The sequence below is a fragment of the Anarrhichthys ocellatus genome, unplaced genomic scaffold (assembly GCF_004355925.1).
Source record: "Anarrhichthys ocellatus isolate YVR2014 unplaced genomic scaffold, GSC_Weel_1.0 scaffold2, whole genome shotgun sequence".
In the NCBI taxonomy this organism is placed as follows: domain Eukaryota; kingdom Metazoa; phylum Chordata; class Actinopteri; order Perciformes; family Anarhichadidae; genus Anarrhichthys; species Anarrhichthys ocellatus.
In genome coordinates, this window is record NW_022280032.1 from 11,769,011 (window position 1) to 11,789,882 (window position 20,872).

A 20,872-nucleotide genomic window follows, 5' to 3' on the forward strand; every position below is an offset into this window, starting at 1 on the left:
CCTCTACCGCACAAGACAGCATGCAACACATATATACCCTGAGTCTTCCACTTAGCACTTATTGTATTCATACTAGTTTGCTGCACTTATTGTATTCGTATTAGTCTGTTGCACTTATTGTATTTGTTTGTTTCTGCACTGTACGTTTGCTCTGGTTTATGCTCGTAGATGCTTGTTTAAAAAAGGAGATGCACTTATGACTTCTGGTGACTAGTAGTTCTCTTGAATACCGAGGTTGAATGCACTTATTGTGAATCGCTTTGGATAAAAGCGTCTGCTAAATGACTGTAATGAAATGTAATGTAATATATAAACTATATCTATTTTTGGATAAACAACTCTCTCGTCATCCTCCTGTCCTTCTGTAATAATTTGTAATATTGTAATTAACAAGGGGCTAGGAAAATTGTAACCTTTAAAATGGGTCCAGATAAAAAGAGGTCATACATGTATAACCTAATCTTGAGTGATGACTCCCTCCTCATAGTTCCAGGGATGGCACAGACATGTTTCTTTATACATAGGCTACAGACCAAAAATACCAACCTATGGTCTGACTTCCCCCTCTGGATAGAGGTGACAAGCCATATGCTTTGTGTTTTGATTTAGACAAATCCACCAGGCACATGGCTCAGCATTGGAGTATTTAATGGGGGACAGGTCTCAGCTGGCACCTCTGCAGAAAGCACTGAAACAGTATACCAAGTGTAACTTCTTGACAATAAGAAAAATGTATAAAATCCACAGGCCTCTCCATTTCTGTTACAGTGCGAATAAATAAATGATTTAAAAAAAACGAAAATTACAAAAAAGCTAAACAATAACATGGCTGATTAATAAATCTACACATTACATAATATTTATTAAAAAAAGTACTTGCTTCACCAAGGTTATAATTGCCCATGCACAAGACAAAGCTGCCTTATTTGTAATTTAAATACTGTATTTTAGTGAGTCGATAGCTATACTATCTATCCACTCTAAGTCCGTATTATATTCACACGTATATATCTTTGATATATTTTCAGTGAGATTCATTGTTAAAAGGTTTATTTTGGGTTTTTTTCTGACCGGAGGAACATAGGTGCAGCGTTTCAAATGGAAGCACAAATTTACGAGGCGACCTGAAGCTAGCATGCACTAACACGTGAACACTCATTCATCATGAGCTGTATCCTTATCAAGCTAGCCGTTAGCTTCACGCGCTAACCAGTGCTATGTGTTGGTTATGAATCGATAAGTCGGTCGTAACGTCACTTACATAACCCTATCTATTTAGTCGTAATACTAGTTAATGAATGTTTCTCATTTGAACGAGACTATCCGTCCTGGTGTTCTGTGAACTAATGTTAACGTCTCATGTTATGGGAGATACACGGAGGTCAGACGAGCTGTCAACAGTAATGTCCGAGAAACGATCGCGCTGCCGCTTTGACAGCTGCGTGTTGATGTTACAGCACTGGTGAGGATACTACTGTTTGTACTGGGAGTAACGTTAACAGTATAGTATTGTTGTTACGTATTGGTGTTTGGCTGTGCAGTATGATTGTAAAAACATGGCCGATCAGGTGGAGCTAAGGAGATTGACTGCAATGCAGTTGACCTAACGCTAAATGGCTTTTCTTGCTAGCCTTGATTTGCTAACATAATTTAGCTAACCAGCTAACGTCAGCTGTCAGTTGCTGTCGCGTTCATGAACGGTAGTTCAATACATGCCTATACACCAAGTGGATACACTATTTAGAGTGGAGCTAGACGCGTTAAATGATAGTTTAGTGGACGGAAGCTAGCTCATTAGCTAATAAGTAAATAGATGGAGTGGGCTCTCCACACTGTCAACAACATACGCTCACGTTACGTTACTTGAGTGGCTCACTCTTCAGTCATCACTGCTGTTAGTGAGAGCAGTGTTGATTAACGCAGGTGATCAGTTGAAAAGCCATGTATACATGTTTTATTGTTGTCATATGACTTGTTCACAGATTAACTTAAAAGTGAATCATGCCTGGGAAACTGAAGGCCAAAATTGTAGCTGGGCGCCACTTGCCTGTGATGGACAGAGCCAGTGACCTGACTGATGCTTTCGTAGAGGTGAGTGAACCTTGAAGAGCAATACTTTTAATGAAACCAAACTATTCACGTCTGTAACATCATATATTTAACATAGTTTCAGTGTGGTTGTTGCATAAGGATCACACAAAATAGTAAATGTGGCATTTTAAAAGATGTGTCTCCTGCATTTTATTTCCCAGGTTAAGTTTGGAAACACAACTTTCAAAACCGACGTCTGTCACAAATCCCTCAATCCACAATGGAATTCAGAATGGTTCAAATTTGAGGTAAAAGGCCAGCGAGCTTCTCTTTACACCTGGCGGGCAGTGGTCGTATTATTTGAATGCATCACACGATGTGGATGAACTAAATGTCGGCATTCCTATCCTCTCTTACTCTCCTCTTGCTGTGTAGGTTGACGATGAGGACTTGCAGGATGAGCCATTGCAGGTCACAGTTTTGGACCACGATACTTACAGTGCTAACGATGCCATAGGGAAAGTTTACATTGACATTGACCCGCTGCTGTGCAGTGAGGCTGCCTCTGTCATCTCTGGCTGGTTTCCCATCTATGATACAATCCACGGTACAAGAATAAACTAATCTGACTATAATAAATGCACTTTTCCCCTTATGTCCTTTCCCCTTGTTACAATGTATTTCTCTCCATTATTTGTTCTTAGGTATCCGCGGCGAGATCAATGTCCTTGTCAAAGTGGAGCTTTTCAACGATTTGAACCGCTTCAGACAGTCCTCCTGCGGGGTCAAGTTCTTCTGCAGTATGTCTGACTAGACTTTTGGTTCACAATTGTTTTACAGTTTACAGAAACAGCATATGACACAATCTGTGTGCATGAAATACAGATTGACATTATATATTGCAGTCACCTACAAAAGCAATGCACGGAAGATGTCAAATCTTTTCACTCTTTGTGGTGTTTGGTAGCCACATCCATTCCAAGGTGCTACAGGGCGGCGGTGGTGCACGGGTTTGTGGAGGAGCTTGTGGTGAATGAAGATCCAGAGTACCAGTGGATCGACCGCATAAGAACACCCCGGGCCTCCAATGAGGCCCGGCAGAGGCTCATCTCTCTTATGTCCGGTAAGATAATGTACTGTGATCCTCTGTTGGTGTCGGTGTGGAGGCAGAATAGATTGGTCCTCTCTGTTCTACCCCTCTCTTCTTAATGTGGCTCTGTGTTACCCCCTATTTAGGAGAGCTGCAGAGGAAAATAGGGCTAAAGGTATTGGAGATGGGCGGGAATGCAGTGGTGGGCTACTTGCAGTGTTTTGACCTGGAGGGAGAGTCGGGTCTGGTAGTCCGGGCCATAGGTACTGCCTGCACACTGGACAAACTCAGCTCTGGGAGCGCCCCCAACACCAACACACACATGCACCCGAACACAGCCCCCACTTCCAATGCCTGCAATTCCCCTTCCAAGGATGGAAAGGAGTGAGTATGAACCAACAACACGAGCATGGACCCTGCCTCTTTTTAACGTGCAAGATTCACTGCAAATCTAGTTTGTGAGAATGTGGAAATATGATCGGTGTGTGCATGATGGGGAGAGTGTGAGTGTGCATTGTACTGAATGTTAGTCTGTGTATAGTCTAGCTCTAACTCCTGTGTGTGTGTCTCAGAATCTTTGGTTCCCTTTCTGTAGTTTGTGTCTATTGTGTCGCGTGTCATTGCATCATGAAACAGCACATGACATTTCCTGAGACACACACATGTGCAGTACACACACACACAGCCATCCTCAAACCCCCTCCTCCCTTTGTCTGCTCTCTTAGACCGCTCTTGCATGGCTTTCTGCTCTGCCTCTGCATGTTCTAGTGCTGCGTCTTTTAGTGAGTATCCAGCCCACGTGTGCTGCTCAGCCTTTAACAGTGTGCTCCTTTACTTTGTTCTTTGGTCCTCACCCTGACTATTGAGTGGTTGAATTGTGATTTTTATCCAATTACTGTAAGCTTATCTACAGTTGAGTGCATGTGTGCCTCTTTTTTTTTTTTTTTTGCATTTAGACAGTTTATCTGTGCGCCAGTGTGTGAGATTGTGTGTATCGGGGATTTACATATGTTGGTTATTCTGCAAGGGATCCACCTACTCCACATCGTTCAGTCGACGGTTATTGTTTCATCTGTAGTGGGGACTTTAAACACAAACACTGTCTCTACAGGTGAGATTATCCGCGTGTCTTTTTTCCTGTGGTGTTTGCATCCCTTTTGTGCATGTTTGTGTGATACTGAGATTTTTAGCTGAGCGATGCATTGGCTCTCAGCTAAAACTCTTGAGTTTCCTGCTGCTTTCACATGGCGTTAAATGCAATCACAGGGGCTTAGAGAGGGAGTAAAAACAAACTTCTTTTCCCCTTGTGTCTCCTTTTGCACTCTATTGCAATGTTGTGGTGTTGGTTCTTGTGTGAGTCTCTTTCTCCCTCTTCTGGCTCTCTGGCTACATTTGGATTGGGACGTTTCTCACTGCTTGTGTCCAAATCGGTCCTCTTGTCTTCCTCCCTCTGCGTGCTGATTGGCCCAGGTCTCCCCTTGCCCACGGATGCCGCTCCACCCACAACAGCCCAGTGCATTCGGCCTGCAGCTCCCAGAGACTGTCCCAGAACTTCTCTGTCTCTGTTCCCACACTCATCTTCACTGGTATGCAGACGCATAGAATAGATACAAGAAGTTAGAAATAGAGAAGTAGACAGTGATGTTTATATGAGGGAGACTGAGGCATCGCGACAAAGACGACCAGGCAGACCCACATACCCTTTGTCAGTGAAAGACCAAGCATTGATGATAGACTCATAATCCCTCCACCTGTACTGTTTTTTTTCCAACGATAGAGGGTTGGCAGTCAGATTCCCAGTTGCATCCTTCTGCGAGGGCCCGATATATCTCGACAGTCACCTCACCGTTGCTTCACTCTACTGGGACACATGCTTCAGCTCGTCATCCTCTGTTGACCTCCTTGTGTTTTGCCATGTTGCTTTCTTTAGTTTAATGTGTTTGTGTGTGCTTTTAATTTGTGTTAATCTCTTTTTTTTTTTTTTTTTGCTTTCCATGCTTGCTTTTTTTGTTTTCCAGCCATCCGTAGCACCTCAAACACACCTCACCCAATGCAAAACAAATCACACATTAAAATAGACACCTTTCAATTTATTGGCAACGCTGACCCACTCCCATATACACACACACACATACACAAAGTGGTGACTGATGTGGGTGGGTGTGTGTTCGTGTGTGTGTCATGTTCTCCTGGCAGGCCGGTATTTGGTGAGGACCTGACCTCGTCCTCCGGCCCGCCAACCCCTTTCAGAGCCCTTCCCACCACCTCCTCCTCTCCTCCCCCCTTCTCTCCCTCCAAGCCATGCAGCCGCCAGTCCTCATCATCAGACACAGACCTCAGTTTGACGCCCAAGACGGGTAAGAACACTTGCCCCCCCCCCTCACCCATTTCCTATCCCTCCCCTCTCCCTCACCCCCCTGTTGTTGTGGTCTTTAATAGAAGCACTGTGTCTCATGAGGGGCTGTTGTTAATCTGAGGTCACTTTAGTCCAACTCTGCCCCAGGGACATTTTGAGCACATTTGAACATTTAGCCAAAAGAAGCTTCCTACCAGAGCCGCTCACCTGACTCCTCAGGAGAGGACCAGCAGTCCCCCCAAGCCGACCTCACTTGTCCTTGTTCCCACTCCTCCTCCCTTTTCTCATATTTCCTCCTCTCCTATCAGTTTATCATATTCTCTCCCTCTCTTCCCTCTTTTTGCTCCCAACATTCTTCTTTTCCTTCTCTCACCTGTTCATGTGAACTTGCCTATCCTCATCCTTTAGCGTACCACTTCCTTTCTGTAGCTTGGTTCCAGACCTCTGAATTGTCTCCCACATCTCCATTTGTTCTGCACTGAAATGGGTCTAGTGTTGTGCCCACTGATGATACTTTCAGACAATTGGAGGAACAGTAAACCAGTCAGAACTTTGTAGGCGTTATCTTCTTGCACAGATTGCTAGCCAGATCCATGAACAATGGTAACAAAGCCTTAAAGAAGCAATGACTCTCAACTCTAAAACACTCCTCCTTTGTCCTGAAAAACCATTGAGTTTGCTGCTCTTAGCCGCCTCGACCACGGCGTACGTGGCTCGCTCCAGAGTGATTAGAGATGATTAGATTAACGAGTGGTTAGAGCAAAAATAAAAGACCAACATCAACCAGCAAATGGCTAACATGAACACAGTATCACGTTCAATAAATGAAGTGAAACAAAATGGCAATTCGGTCTGATTATCAGGCTAATCTCTCTCTATGCTACTGTCCACTTTCTCCCTGTCACATCCTCCTCCTCCTCCTCCTCCTCATTTGTTGTGCTTCTGACCTCTCTCCTCATTGCTCTGCCTGTCCATTCTCAACATATCTTTGTTTTTCTGTGACCCCTTCATCTGTTTTTCCCCCCCGCTGGATAGTGGAGCCAGTGAGATGCAGGCCGGGGATCTTCCTCTGCCCCAGCTCCCCCACCCTCTCCACAGACACTCTGTCCCTTGCTGGTTCTGGCTCAGTGGGCTGTGGTCACAGCTCTGCTCCCAGAGCCACCACCCCGCCCCCTCCCTCCACCGCCCACTCAGACTCTGTCTTGCTGAGAAAGAGCGTGTCCTTCACCGAGGACCTGCTGCTGGCAGCCTCCGGTATAGTAGGACTGCTGTGTGTCATCACGTGACAGAACTTTACAACAGCGTAGTGTTGGCACCTCTCCTGTATATTGGGTCACCAGCAGGACTGTTCAGATTGACTTGACTGGTGTTAACTGGAACAAATAACTCAGCATGCATGGTGCAACTGCCCACAAGCTACACCACTGACTGATAGTCCTGAGTCCCATTCAGGATTTTCCCACCCCACCATGTGGTTAGGTGTGTTAATCAGGCGTACCCAAACTACTAGGTCCAGTATTCGTGCCTGAATGAGAGAAAATCTTCTGAGTAGGGCAGTCTTATTATGAGGAAGAAGCAGGTTTAGTGACTGTTCTCAATCTAATGTTTCTGTGTGCAATTCCAGCTGCTGCTTCCACTTGGTTTGTCATAATAACATTAATACTGCAACGTAATGATCAACGTGTTGACGACAGATTGACCGGCTCTTTAGTCCATTGTGTGTTGAAAGTGCCGAAACTGAAGCCGGACTCTCCTCTGTGATCAGGAATGGGCAGTGGGGGCAGCGTCGGGAAGGAGGCGGGGCCTCTGAAGACCCTGCTGAGACAGCAGACGCAGACGGCTCTAGAGCAGAGGGTACAATGACTCAACGCTCACATGTGTATACACCGACTCACTCTATATGCAGACATTTGAGACTGACATGCACGGCAGAACACGAGTTCAAGTGCTCCGTTTCAATGAATTTCACGTACACATACGTTGTGTTTATGTTCAGGCTGTGTCTTGATTAACTACAAGCGGCATCACAAGCCAAAGCAGCTAGCTAGGCGTGGCATTTTTTGCCAGTTACCGGCCTCGGATGTCTGCACGTAGGACAAACAGTCACTTACACACTGTGTGTCGCTCACTAATTTTCCCACGGCTACATTCTCTGTGAAATATCACTAATTTGCACTTCAGTGTTTAATGGGGAGTGGGTCTCTGAAAGAGCAAGTAATGTTCCCTTTCTCTGTCCTCTTGACCATTTGTGCTACTCAGGGAGCGACCTCCTCTGGGTTATTGTTAGACGCCAGGGTATGTCCCATCAGTGTGACGCTCTCTCTCTCTCTCTCTCTCTCTCTCTCTCTCTCTCTCTCTCTCTGTGTCTCCACCTTTCCCCAAAACACCCTGACCAGCTGATGGCCACCACCAAGTCCGAATCATCTCCTAACCCCGTCCCTCCTCTAGTTGTATGTAGATCTAAGAGGAGCAGGCTGGGCTGAGCAAAATGGTGTGTTTGCTCGGCACCTACCGCGCTCTAAAAGATTTACAGACATGTTTGGCGGAGGGCTGGAGGCTAGAAGCTGTGATCCCTTCAAGTTTGAAGGGGTTTGTGACTGTGTGTGTGTGTGTGTGTGTGTGCGCCTTCTGGATGCTCCTGTCAAGCACCGCCCTCCTTTCTGACTTTCTCTCTCTCCCGAGTCTGATTTTGGTTTCCCTGTGTCCACGACGGGAATGAGCACGCTCACCTCATCACCTCATTCTTGCCTCCTTGCTCGGAGTGGGAGGAGCTGTCAGTCAAATTAGTAGTCGTCTTCCTTGCTGGAGTGCTGGAGAAGAAATAAACCTATTGGTAGTTTATTTCCCATGAAAAGCCATTCATCACATACACCTGCATGGTTGGAAATCCTAACGTCCCTCAGATTTTCTGTACAAGTGGTCATCACTTCAGTCTAGGATGAGGACTAAGACGCTAACGGATTGATTTGCATTCACATTATTTGAGGACAAAATGTCATGTCGGAGGACAGAACAGCATGTATAATAGAGTCCTGAGCCAGGACCTTGTGTGTGTGTGTGTGTTCTTCACTTTTAACTTCAAACCTAATTAATGCATTTATATAGATTTGTAAGGATTGAATTAATCACTAAATGAGTGATACAAAATAGGCAGGCTTTATTGAAAATACAGTTTCTCAATCACTTCCAGATCTATTTAAAATGCTCTAAAGTGTAGGCTTGAAAGGAGTGAGTGGGGACTCCTCTGGGGTATTGCATGGGGGGGGGGAAGACACCATAACACCTAATCTTTGCTGCATGTTGGCACTTTTCCTGGTATAACATTAACAATATTATCACTCAAGTCTACACTCATCAGTTAAAGATACCGTACATAGAAAACAGGTGTTTTAAATCAAACATTTTGAAAAATATAAACTAATAAAATGTTACATCCATCGAGCACTCATCACATATGATCAAACACACACAGATACAGTCCGGAGTGTGTGTTCCCTTGCTGTAAATGACTCAGCCTTTTTCTATCTGCAGGAGTTCCCCTTCTTCACTCTGGCGTCTTTTCCACCTGGGTTTCTGGTTCATGTCGGTGGAGTGGTCAGCGCTCGCTCTGTCAAACTACTGGACCGTATTCACAACCCCGGTGAGTGCAGCACACACGCTAACACACGATGTCCTAATGTAGCTCGTCCACTGTCCCGTGAAACGACATGATTGAGCTCCTCCAGCGACCTCCAGCGTCGTGTGAGTGCTGTTTAGTCAATGCTGCCCGTTATCCTCTTGTGTTGACCAGCTATCCCACGAATGGTCCGAGTCCCAATGTTTGATTGTTTGGAGAAATGATCAGTCATGTACTTAAGTCTTAATGCAGGTGAAAGCTGTTCCTGCTCATAGGCTGCAACTTTGTAGCATTTTCAAGGAAGTAAAGTTAGCATAGGCTATCATCAGATGTGTCAAAACGTGTCATGGATAGGGGCAACTTTCACCTTGTGGTTTGACTCACTGGCTTTGTGTAATATATATATATATAGCCTGTACAGGTCATGTGATGGCTGTGTGTGTGTGTGTGTGTGTGTGTGTGTGTGTGTGTGTGTGTGTGTGTGTGTGTGTGTGTGTGTGTGCGTGTGCGTGTGCGTGTGCGTGCTTTGGTCGCTGTGGTGCTGCCCCCTGGAGGTTAGGTGCAATAGTTGTGCATGGCTCCAATCTGCTGCCTGCTGCTTCTGTTGTCTGGTGTTGGCTGCAGGTGGCGCTGTGGTGTTTTATATACACTCCTGAGTTGGTCGAAAGGCTTCTTATCTCTGTGTCGAAATTCTTATATTTTCTTGTATTAAGCAGACTTTTTTTAATGAGATTTATATTGAGGACAATAAGACATTTGCTGAGTCCACTTTACCGCCTCAGTAATGTTCCCCGTAATGCTCTTTGATCTCTTTGATTTGAAGGATGTCTGAGAGTTTAGGTAGAGGGGAGAGCTGGGTTAGGATGAACAGGGTTCTTTTCAGGGTTAGCCAGGGAATGAGCTACCCAAAAAAGATTTTATTGATGATCTGCATAAAGGAATAAGCAAGCCAATGCGATTTATAACTTGGAAACCATTCTGAAAAGAGCCCTGTTCACTGTCGCAATGCCTCGACTCCATCAACGACAGAGCAACATTAAAGGCACCTTGTGGAGTTTCTGACCATGAGTCATCATTTTAAAACATCAGCTTTTATGAGTAAAGTTTGTCAGACCTCAAAGATACTCAACATGCATTGGGTGAGAAACAAAATGTTTGTTTACAAGAAAACTCTACAGGGCACCTTTTTTAAATTAGAAAGACTACTGGAGTTCTACTGCTACGGTATGCTCCTTTTTGTATTAGACGTAGTATATCTTCTCCTTAAATCTTAGCTTTGACTCCTCTCTATTCTCCTCTTTTCCCTGTCAGTCTTCTTCTTGTGAGAGTGTATGTGTGTGTGTGTGTAGGCCTGAGTATAGTTTGTCTTTGCATAGTGTTTGTGAAGTGCTGTCTGTCTTTGCATAGTAACAGTGGAGTGCTGGGCTTGTTTGTTAGACTGTCTCTTCTTCTTCTCTCTTTTCTGTACTAACGGTGTGTGTTCTGGCCCAGCCTTGGGTAACACACGCTCATACAAACTGCTAGACTGGAATAGTCTAGTCACTGCAGGTATTTCCTCCCATTTTTACTGCTCTCACCCACGGGAGTCATGGCCGCTCACTGAAGTTCAGCGTGCACCCAACACTGACATTTAACCACGTCCACAAACAAATCCAACATGACCTGGATACTGAGTTCAGTGAGCTGCCATTCTCCTCCCTCTAATCTGTGTGCTGAGCTGAGTTGAGCATGTGCTGTCTCCTCCCCACACCCCATCCAGCCTGGCCTGGCTCCCCCCCCCCCCCCCCCCTACCTAGCTCCTCCCGCTGACAGTAGAGCTTCCTTGACATTGTCCCAGCGCTGTTCTAACGCTTCCTGAATCAAACCTGTCTAGACCAGAGAAGGTTTAGGAGGTTTACTCTGTGACAAGGAGCCACTGACCGGGCATGTGCATCCCTGACTCACTGGGCTGTATTCATACTGAGAGAGAGAGGGAGACAGAGAGAGAGGAGGAGGGATGGATGGATGCATGGAAGACAGGTTGATTTGATGGGTGGCAGTTGAGGGAAAAAAAAAAATATATATATATATGGATTTGGGATGGAAGGAAAGATATGAGCTCGGGGAATGGAGGAAATATGGTATCACTTAAAATTGAATCTAGATTTTATGGACTCTGGTGAATGAATATGGCCCTTCTCTGCCCATGAGCGTGCACATGGTCATGAGCGTGCACGTTGGTGAGCCTGTGCCTGTGTGACATGCTGGCTCTGGTTTAAAGGAACCCACCTGGTGGGCCTGTAGCCTGGCCATCAGTCATTGTTCTTCATCTCTTCAGTTGATGTTGATCTCCCATTCTTTCCCCCTCATTCAGTCATCTCCCCCATCTCACCCGGAAGATGAGCTTCTCTCTGTTATTTTTTGGGGGGGGGGGCTCCGTCCGCTCGCCCGCATGTGGCCCTCTCAGGGAGTCATTGGGTGCGGCTCAATACTCTAATGTAGCTTCCTTCATGTGTTGTTTGTTCAGAGATCCAGAAATGAGTGAGATTAATCTCACACCTGGCAACAATTAGGCTCTCATGAATAATGTTAATAAAACAGAGGTGTTATTGGAGCAAAGCCTCATTATTAGACTATTGAAACACACCCATGGTTTAGACTAAGTATGATGAAGGCTCAATACCTTTTGAAGTAAAACCTTTGTCACCAGGGTAGGAAACACTTGGAACACATCAGGCACAGCGTATCCTAAGTGCTGAAGGAGACATCGATGAGAGAGACGATATGTTTTTAGATAACGTTCATTTCAGGAATGCCAGTGAGAACACGCACAAGTAACCTAACCATTGACTTTGCCTTCATCATCATCCTCTCCTTTCATTATTGTCACCTTGTTTCACAAACTGATGGTTGGTTTTGGCTTGCTTTGATCCACCATTTAAATCATGTACCAGAAAATACAAAGTGAACTGTTGTGACGTCTGTTTATTTTCTGCTAAATCAAAGCAATCAGTTTAGATACAGACTTGTCTCTCATTTCCTGTTGGAATGTTTGTAATTGTCTTTTTTTTCACGTCACTACATTGACAACAGTTAGTTGGGTTTAGCGTTACCTCATCGTTAGACTTCAGTGTTTAGTGAGGTTTTGATAGATCATTCAGAATGTTGTGTTTTGCAGATGAGCCGGAGACTCGCGACGCCTGGTGGGAGGAGATTCGCCAGGAGATCAAATCTCACGCCAAAGCTCTTGGTTGCCATGCTGTTGTGGGCTACAGCGAGAGCACTAGCATCTGGTATGTAGTAGTAGCACACATGGGAAAGCATTTCTCTTTTCATCTCTTTTATGCCTAATATTTCTCATTTGTCTTAAACACATAGTTTCATGCCCTGTTCTCATCCTCTTCCCTTTCTTTCTCTCTTGATCTGTCCACCTCCCTTCAACACAGCGAGGAGGTGTGTATCCTGTCAGCAGCGGGCACAGCGGCCATCTTGAATCCTCGGTATATGCGTGAAGGCTGCCTAGACATCGGAATTGCCGACCACAGGTTGTCATGATTCAAAGACTGAGCTAACTGATTGTGAATCCTCGTATGGTAACAGTGTGTATATATACAGCACAGCTTGAATTGACCCATGGAGGCTGATACCAGATGGTGTGTGTGTGTGTGTGTTGTTCTCCAGGTTTGAGGAGCCGTCTCCCCCGAGCTGTGGCTTCTGCCACATCCCGTATGATGAGCTCAACATGCCCTTTCCCGCCCAGCTCACCTACTGTTACATCTGCAGGCGACAGAAGGTCTCAAATATAATTTAACTGAATCACAGACTCCTACATGAGTAGTGAAAGTATAAATGAATTATAGTAATTGCTGTGTTTTTCTTTAAAGGTTCCCGATGTGCTGTTCACAACAATCGACCTGCCACCAGAAGCGGCTGTTACGGGAAAGGGCTGCCTGATCCAGGCCAGGTACAACACCTCACAGTTAATGAAGGCCTCCTCCTGGAGGAGCCTCACAGCTAAGATATTGAACAAAGTGAGTAAATACCAGTGTTTGCTGTCTTCTAGACTGTGCCGTCTGAAAAAGAAGGCTCAGGGCGAAGTGAACGCGACGGCCATCTCCAACCTGCTGCCTTTCATGGAGTACGAGCTGCACACTCAGCTGATGAACAAGCTGAAGCTGCGGAGCATGAACTCTTTGTTCGGCTTACACATACAGATCAGTGTCGGAGAGAACATGCTTCTGGGTCTGGCTGTAGGTTGACATGTTAGGTTAACGGCTTTATCAGCAGCACAAGTGTTTGCTGCAACTCCTTTAAAATAGATGTGTGTGTGTGTGTGTGTTCAGTCTGCTACAGGAGTGTACCTAACAGCCCTGCCGGCACCAGGGGGCATCCAGATTGCGGGGAAGACTCCTGGTGACCTCAGCAATGAGCACCACATCCTCACCATCCAGAAAAGGATCAATGACACCATAGCCAAGAACAAAGAGCTGTATCAAATAAACCCTCCGGTGAGACACGCAGCACATGCATGGACAGTAATCAATCCGAGGAAGGACTAGCTTTGTGATTAGGTCTGCAAATTCTCCCCTAGTAGGCCAGGTTTCCACTGCTAATTATGTTTCTGCACTCTTTCATTCAACACTCCGGAAGCCAGGGTGTCATGTGGGTGTTAGCCTACAGCCCATACTGTAAATAGAACACTTTGGGAACCTGTTTCAACCTCGTTTGTTAAGATGTGTTGGGAACTTAGCATGTGCCCTGATAAATCTTGGGAATATTAATAATTTACCTGCATCTTAGGTCAATTGAATGTGCTTTTAGGGCTAATATCAGCAGTTTATGGCCATTAAATACTGTGACTGTCACATACAGTGTCACACATAAGGTTTTATTTTGCACATTAAGTCCAGTCAATCTTTTGACACAAACCGATTTCATGCTGAACTGTTTCCTTTATTTTGGGATTAATTCTCTCTTTTCTAGTGTTACAATCATGTCCGTAATCACACATTATAAGTAGTCTGTTCTTTGTGAATCATGAAAAACTTACCCCTCTTGTCTTTCTCTGGTCATTAAAGAAATTATTTGCCCTGGACCCTGAGGTATTCTGCGGCATAAACATGGTACTGAGCACGGCAACTTTTAGCTGTGAGACACAGCAAAGCATGACAAATATTTCACTATATTAATCTCAATACTACACCACTTTTACTGTAACTGTATGACCGTTCTAAACTGGGGACGTTTGGGAACAGATAGATGTGTAACCCACTCCGGTGTCACCTCTCGAGGGCGGCCCACTGTAGACTCATTTTATCTGTGTTGATGTGCTTTTATTGTGACCATCTACCCCATTCACACTCTCACCTGTGTATGTGTTTTAAAGTGTGTGTGTGTGTGTGTGTGTGTGTGTGTTTGTTTCTGCCACTCCTTACTCTTTCAGATCCATATTCAAATTAACATCAGGTGTGTGTGTCATCAGGTGTGTGTGTGTGTCTGTGTGTGTAATGGTGAATCTTATTTGGGTACTCGAGTGAGTGCGAGCATGAGGTGTGTTATTAACATAGACTTTCTACTACCTGTACAGTCTGGGCACTAGTGAGATGCAGATGTGCAGCTGCTGTGGTGTTCTGGTGTTCACTTTGACGTCCTGTCCGCTCAGGTTTTGTGTCCCCCCCCCCCCCCCTTTTGCTTGCAGGAGCTGACGGAGGAAGTGGTGGGTTCTCCGATTCCTGAGCCGAGGCAACGCTCCAGACTTTTCCGCTCCCACTCAGAAAGCTCAGATGAAGTGTCCGAACTGGACCTCTCCCATGGCAAGAAGGATGCCTTTGTCCTGGAGGTGTGTTTCTATAAAAACAACTGAAGACATTCATACGCAGCTGTTTCCATGGACAAGTAGTCTGTTCTTTGTGAACATATTTGCTGTCATTTCCGTAGATCGACGACACTGATGCTGTGGAGGACATCCACTCCCTCCTCACCGATGCCCCGACCCCCACAGGTGTGCGCCGTCTACACACTCCACAGTGCATCATTCTGCACTGCACATGCTAAGTTAGCTATCTCCCAGTTGGGTTGAGGCGCTAACAAACGTCGCTATGCTTCATCACCTGTCACCTGCCTTTTCCACTTTCATATCTTCAGGTTTCTACAGCTGCAACACTGAGATCATGCCTGGGATTCACAACTGGACTTCAGGAGTTCAGGTAACTCTACATGATATCGTGTCGCTTTCTGTACACATTACAGCAAATCTTCACCGAACAAAAATTTCTCATACATGTAGATTATGCCATTGTGTACATGTAGTATTTTTCAATCTGTAGAGTCGCCTACAATTTGCACTTAATTATAACAAACTGCCATTAGTGCAGAGTACGAATTTAGGAAATGAAGCCCCTTGTGTGTATTTTGGTAAGTTTAAGCTATGTGTTTGTGTTACAGATGTTTACATCTGTGAGGGTCTTTAGGTTGAGTAATGCCAATCTTACTAACCAAGGCTTGAACAAGATCTTCACTGACCTATGTGAGAATCTTCTAAAGGTAAGAAGCCGTATGTGGTTCCATGTTTATCCGTTGTTATACACTGTTTATAATGAAACTTGTTACAAGTCAATTCATTGTGTTTGTTTCAGAGTTTCTACTTCAAGTTGCGCTCTATGATCCCCTGCTGTCTGTGTCAGCTGAACTTCACTGTAGCAGTGCCAGAGGAAGAACTCATACAGGTGGGAGGTTTCAGGACATCTCTGATTAGTGAAATTGCAAACAAAACAGAATTGATAAGTCAATTTTAATCGTTTCTTATATCTACTCTGCCTCCCATTCAGGTCGCAGTGACAGCGGTAGCCATGACGTTTGACAAAGACCAGACTCAGGAGAAGACGGCGGACAAGCCCCCCACCAAAGGTCTGTCTGGTTAAAGAGATTATCTTTTTGTTTTTTCTGCTCACCCAAAATCCGACAGTCTTTAATACCTTCACCAACACTTGTTAGTCTTGTTTTAGAAGCTTACTTTAAAGGGTCAGTTCACCCTAAAATCAAAAATACACACTTTTCCTCTCATGTCGGGAAAAGGAAACTGCTCACAAAAAGGTCTGTAGGTTATCTAAAGTAACCAGCTCATGATTTCTGGGAAGAGACATTTCTGTTGAGTTTTTCAAATGTATTTATTTGGCGCTTTGTGCACCACAAGCCGAGTGACATATAGTCCCATTATATGTGAGAAACGTCACTTCTGTTGTGTTTGAAATCAGATTAAAGCACCTGAGTGATTATATGCGCTTCGTTTCAGGAGGCAGCGAGACCGAAGAGCAGCTGCAGTTTTCCATGGAGTTATGTGCAGACTCGTCATCCGCCAACTGTCAGCCAACACCCAAAATCCCAGGTAGTCTCAAACAATTGTTTTTTAATTGCCCCCCCTGCCCTGCTTCATTAACAGGCATTGCCCATCTCCTCCACTAACAACTTTAGGTACAGTCTCTTTACTCACCCCAGCTGCAAAACTCTGCCAAAATCAGCTGGTGATGGTTCGTTCACCAGGTAAACAAACCGTGATGTGTCATAGCCCAGTGTGTTCTCCTTTGGTCTGAACTTAGATGACCGTGTGTGGTTAAGCTCCTAAAACCGCATGGCTTACTTTTCATTCACATGAAAAGAACACAGAGCAAGGAGCTTGCTCCATCTCTAGCAAGTACTGATTAGGTGGAGAACTATGATCGCAGGTGAAAGCTAAGTAACGCATGCGTTGTAAGCCTTGTGGCAAGAGCAAGGGATTGATCCTGAACCCTTTCCACTCCCTGCCAAGTGCAAAGGTAGACTTTGATGTTTGTGTGTGACAGGTTTCCCAGAGAGTACCAACGTCTCATCCAGAGGTGAGCTCCCTTTCCCTCGACCATCTCTCCCTGCTACCAAAACCACCACACTGTTTTTTTTACCTTTTCATCCTTTCATCTCGGACAGAGTTATCCTGCACCACTCCCGAACCTCATCAACTTTTGTTGTTTTCTGTTCGTTTTTTGTGTCCTGTTTTTACTTTTTATTTTTCTCTCTTGTTGTCGTCGTTGCGTTTGTGTATGTTTGGTTGTGGGCTTTTTTTTGTGTGTGTGTGTGTGTGTGTGTGTGTGTGAGTGTGTGTGTGTGTGTGTGTGTGTGTGTTCTCTCCAGCTGCCTTCGTTGATTACGGTTCCTTTGCAGACAGATGCAGCACCTGGCTAGAGCTGCTTAGGCTGAAAGCTCACACCATGAGACGGGGATCAGTTAAGACAAGTAGGAGGACACAGTCTCTAGCACACTCTGGTGATCATACCCACAAATACCGTTTCACAAGCAATCCCACCCACCCCCACACACACACACACACACATGCAAATGTTCGCATACATACACTCGCACACCCCTCCATGCATGCCGCTGGGGGGCGGAGCGTTGTAAATCAAGCACCAGCTTTTTAGCTAGAGTGTGAACGTTGAAGCCCCGCCCCTCAGAGGGATCCCCAATCAGAAGCTTGGCTTTTAAATGTCTGCAGCCGCGGCCACCACGATAACAACTTAAGTCTTTTTTAAAATCTTTTTACTTGTACCTGTTTAGATGTGTAAGGGTTGGATGGGTTGGAGATATTTGATGATTAGTAAAAGAATTCCTTTGATTTTTCTCTAGTGAATGTGCTGAAGCTGAGAAGACATCCCATGATTTGTAGATAAACTGTTCACATACAAATGTGAACACTGTGGTAGAGATCAAGGTGGGGCAGGCGGGTTGGTAGGTGGGGCAATGATGTTTTTGCAAGATCACCTGGTATGATTTTTAGTCCGGTACACAGTAAGTAAACTACGATCTAATGTGTGGCTCTGAAGGTTCCTGGTTTGATGCATTTTAAGGCCCATCAGGTCAATTTGCAGTAAGATGACGGAGCATCTTTCACACTCTGGCTCGTGTACATGTGCCCAGCTCAGCTCACAGCTGCCTCTGTCCGTCTCCATTTCTCTCAAGCCTCTTTCACAAATTGAAACGGATATAAATACTCTCTCATGTACTTCACTGTACTGCAAAATCCTGTACTCACACTTGTACACATACACAGCTGTGCCCAGGTCTGTCTGTCTGTCTGTCTGCAGACACTGTTTAACTGTCTTGTCCGTTTGCTTCAACTGCATGCCACGCATGGCAACGCACGCTTTCCAAGTGATTGTTTTGGCACCACACATCCACACAGACAACTGACATACTTGCAGATAAGTGCACACATGTCACTCCTGCTGTGAAAATGCTGACAGGGTTGCCTTTTTGCACGTACATTCCACATTCACATTTCTTTCTGCTTTAGAGTTCATATCTGCTTTTATTTTTCCCCTATTTTTGAATGTTTTTTTTTTGGTATCTCCATTCTCTTTCGTCCCCCCCTCCTTCCCTCCTCTTGTTTTTCTTTTCGCGTCTCTTTTGGACCTCTACATGCTCTCTCTGAACCTGCAGTCTCATCTTTGGAGCGCTGCAGTCCGCTGCCTGAGGGACGCTCGCGCTCGCTGCGGTCCAACCGCTCTTTCAGGGGAAGTTCCGTCACTGTGGTGAAGATGACGCCGCTCTCCTTCCTCCCCGGGACACGCATCATTAAATACCTCGGGATCATCAACATGTTCTTTATCAGGGAGACAACATCGTTACGGGAGGTACGTCTGCAGAAACGGGCTACGCGTGCACAGGCCCCATGATATTGTACAAAGTGTCTACATTGTTTGTGTTTTTCCTCTGCAGGAAGGGGGCGTCAGTGGCTTCCTCCATACGTTCATAGCAGAGGTGTTTTCGATGGTTCGAGCCCATGTAGCAGCCCTGGGTGGCAATGCAGTGGTGTCTTACAGCATGAAAGAGTGTATGTTAATGGAAAATCCAAACAAGAACCAGGTAATCTCACACACACAGAAGTATTTACCTCTAAGTCCATTTATACGTGAAAGCACAATGAACTATTGTCTGCATCCTCGGACTTCAGTTATTAGCGGTGTTGTGGTTTATTCTTCCTGTCTTTTCTTCTTCTCCTCAAGGCTCAGTGTCTCATTAATGTGAGTGGTGATGCCGTCATCTGTGTCAGGGAAACGGACCCGGAGCCCGCTCCCTCAACGACAAATATCGGACAGACCTGCGCTAGTGCCACAGATGAGCCGACATGACAATGAAACACAGAGCCTCACTTTGTCTGCAGGACACACAATCTGAGTGAACAAGCTTTCTGAGTCTAGCCGTCCAAATACGAGTTGTTTACGCCTGCCCTAAAACTCTGTAATAGACCCACAGGTTTCAACGCAGGCAATAAAGAACAATTACTCTCATACACTCAGAAATATGCAGTCTGGATTAATATGGTAGTGCATTTTGTTTTTTTTGTGCTTTTAAAGAGAATATTTGTGCAGAAGATACTGATGTTGCTCTTTGGGTATTAGATAATCTGGGTATTTCAAAAACAACAGCCGAAGGACCCTCTGTATATGTATTACATCCGTCCATAATGGGGCCACCGACAGCTACAGTATGTTGGCCATTCCTTTGTGTGTGGGCACAAGTGCGGCAGCTCTACAGATCACAGGAGGAGTCATTGAAGGGCCATGCCAAAAGGGATATTGCATGACATTAGATCATTTAAAGTGGCCACATAATGACTAACAAAGCTGGTGCTCTTCCTTAAAATAGAAAAGCCTCACTCGAGTGGAAATGTTGAATCAAAACAACTCAGAGAACCCCGTGAGGCCATTTAGTTATAATTATCTATTTGTTAATTGGTGTCCAGTTTTAATGTCTAAATTACATTTTATGCCGATGGATAATCTTCCTACTTACTGTCACAGTATTGCTCACAGGCAGTATCCTATAGGTGGTCAAATGTCTGCAGAAAGTGTCAAATAATGATCTCATCCATACTGATAATGGAAACAAAAAAGGCAAGGGTTACTGGCACATGCATGTATTTTTGTAGGGCACGAATATTCCTTTCCAACAGCCATCACTGTTTATTCCAGTAATTATTTTTATTAATTCAACTATTAGAGTTTTGTAATGCTTTATCTTAAAATGCTCAGATTAAAAGGCATGTATGCCTTTTATTAACTTATACAGGAGTGAGAGTGCAAATGGTGAGGGGTATATTGGGTAAAATGTGTCCCTGTGGGGTCTAGCACCAGGGTGGTTTCATAGGATAAAGTATTAGAGATGGTTTTGACTGAATTAAACCGTAAGCAGTTTGTACTTCACTTGCAGCTCTGGGATCAGTTCCGCTTCTAGATGCTTCTTGCTGTCTGTTAGATTTGGCATACCTTTGTCAAGCTTCATCACTGTTGCTTGTGCACTCATGTTGTGTGTGATAATCCTGCTACTCATCTCTACATTTCTGACATTTATGTCCAGTACTGGAAAAAAAAGCATCTAATGGTGTAAGTGCCACCTGAAAATAAACTGTGTAAATATTCTCAAAAGTCAGATTTTAGTATTTTTGTAGCATAACATGTATGAAACATACAGCTTGTTTTAACTGTGCAATGATGAATCCCTGTGTCGGAGAACACGTGGTACCCTGTGTTTGTCTGATCAGTTTTCAATACCTGTGTCTAAAACTTGAACGTACATACTTTAGATGCTTTTGCTTTCTGATTAGCAGCATGCAGACCCACTTTTTATTGCCATGAATCTGTATGCTAGCCTGGTAAGTCTTGCACAATAAACTCAGTCAAACCAAGATGCATCTCTTTGACCATCATCTGTGATGAGACTTTAAGACTTTTAATATTTTTTTAATTCAGGAATAAAGTAGAAATGTATA

General features: G+C 44.7%; 1 protein-coding gene across 19 annotated transcripts; it reads left to right on the plus strand.

Moving 5' to 3' along the window:
• Positions 1–1,154: 1,154 nt before the first annotated feature.
• Positions 1,155–20,788, plus strand: c2cd5 (C2 calcium dependent domain containing 5). 19 transcript variants are annotated; one of them, XM_031860224.1, is made up of 32 exons: positions 1,155–1,462; positions 1,983–2,091; positions 2,253–2,339; positions 2,467–2,638; positions 2,736–2,831; positions 2,999–3,154; positions 3,268–3,505; positions 5,318–5,478; positions 6,513–6,731; positions 7,243–7,331; positions 7,737–7,772; positions 9,009–9,117; positions 10,585–10,641; positions 12,251–12,365; positions 12,519–12,617; positions 12,754–12,865; positions 12,957–13,036; positions 13,136–13,322; positions 13,416–13,580; positions 14,151–14,195; positions 14,771–14,911; positions 15,010–15,073; positions 15,217–15,278; positions 15,517–15,615; positions 15,708–15,797; positions 15,900–15,978; positions 16,364–16,456; positions 16,911–16,943; positions 17,236–17,367; positions 18,541–18,734; positions 18,820–18,966; positions 19,107–20,788. In XM_031860224.1, the coding sequence occupies exons 2-32, from the start codon at positions 2,002–2,004 to the stop codon at positions 19,230–19,232; spliced, it is 3,573 nt and encodes a 1,190-aa protein (XP_031716084.1). In that variant the 5' UTR covers positions 1,155–1,462; positions 1,983–2,001; the 3' UTR covers positions 19,233–20,788. The 19 variants fall into 19 exon arrangements, with proteins under 19 accessions (XP_031716084.1, XP_031716102.1, XP_031716093.1 ...); XM_031860242.1 differs by having other exon boundaries at positions 17,236–17,337; XM_031860233.1 differs by having other exon boundaries at positions 17,266–17,367.
• Positions 20,789–20,872: the final 84 nt, after the last annotated feature.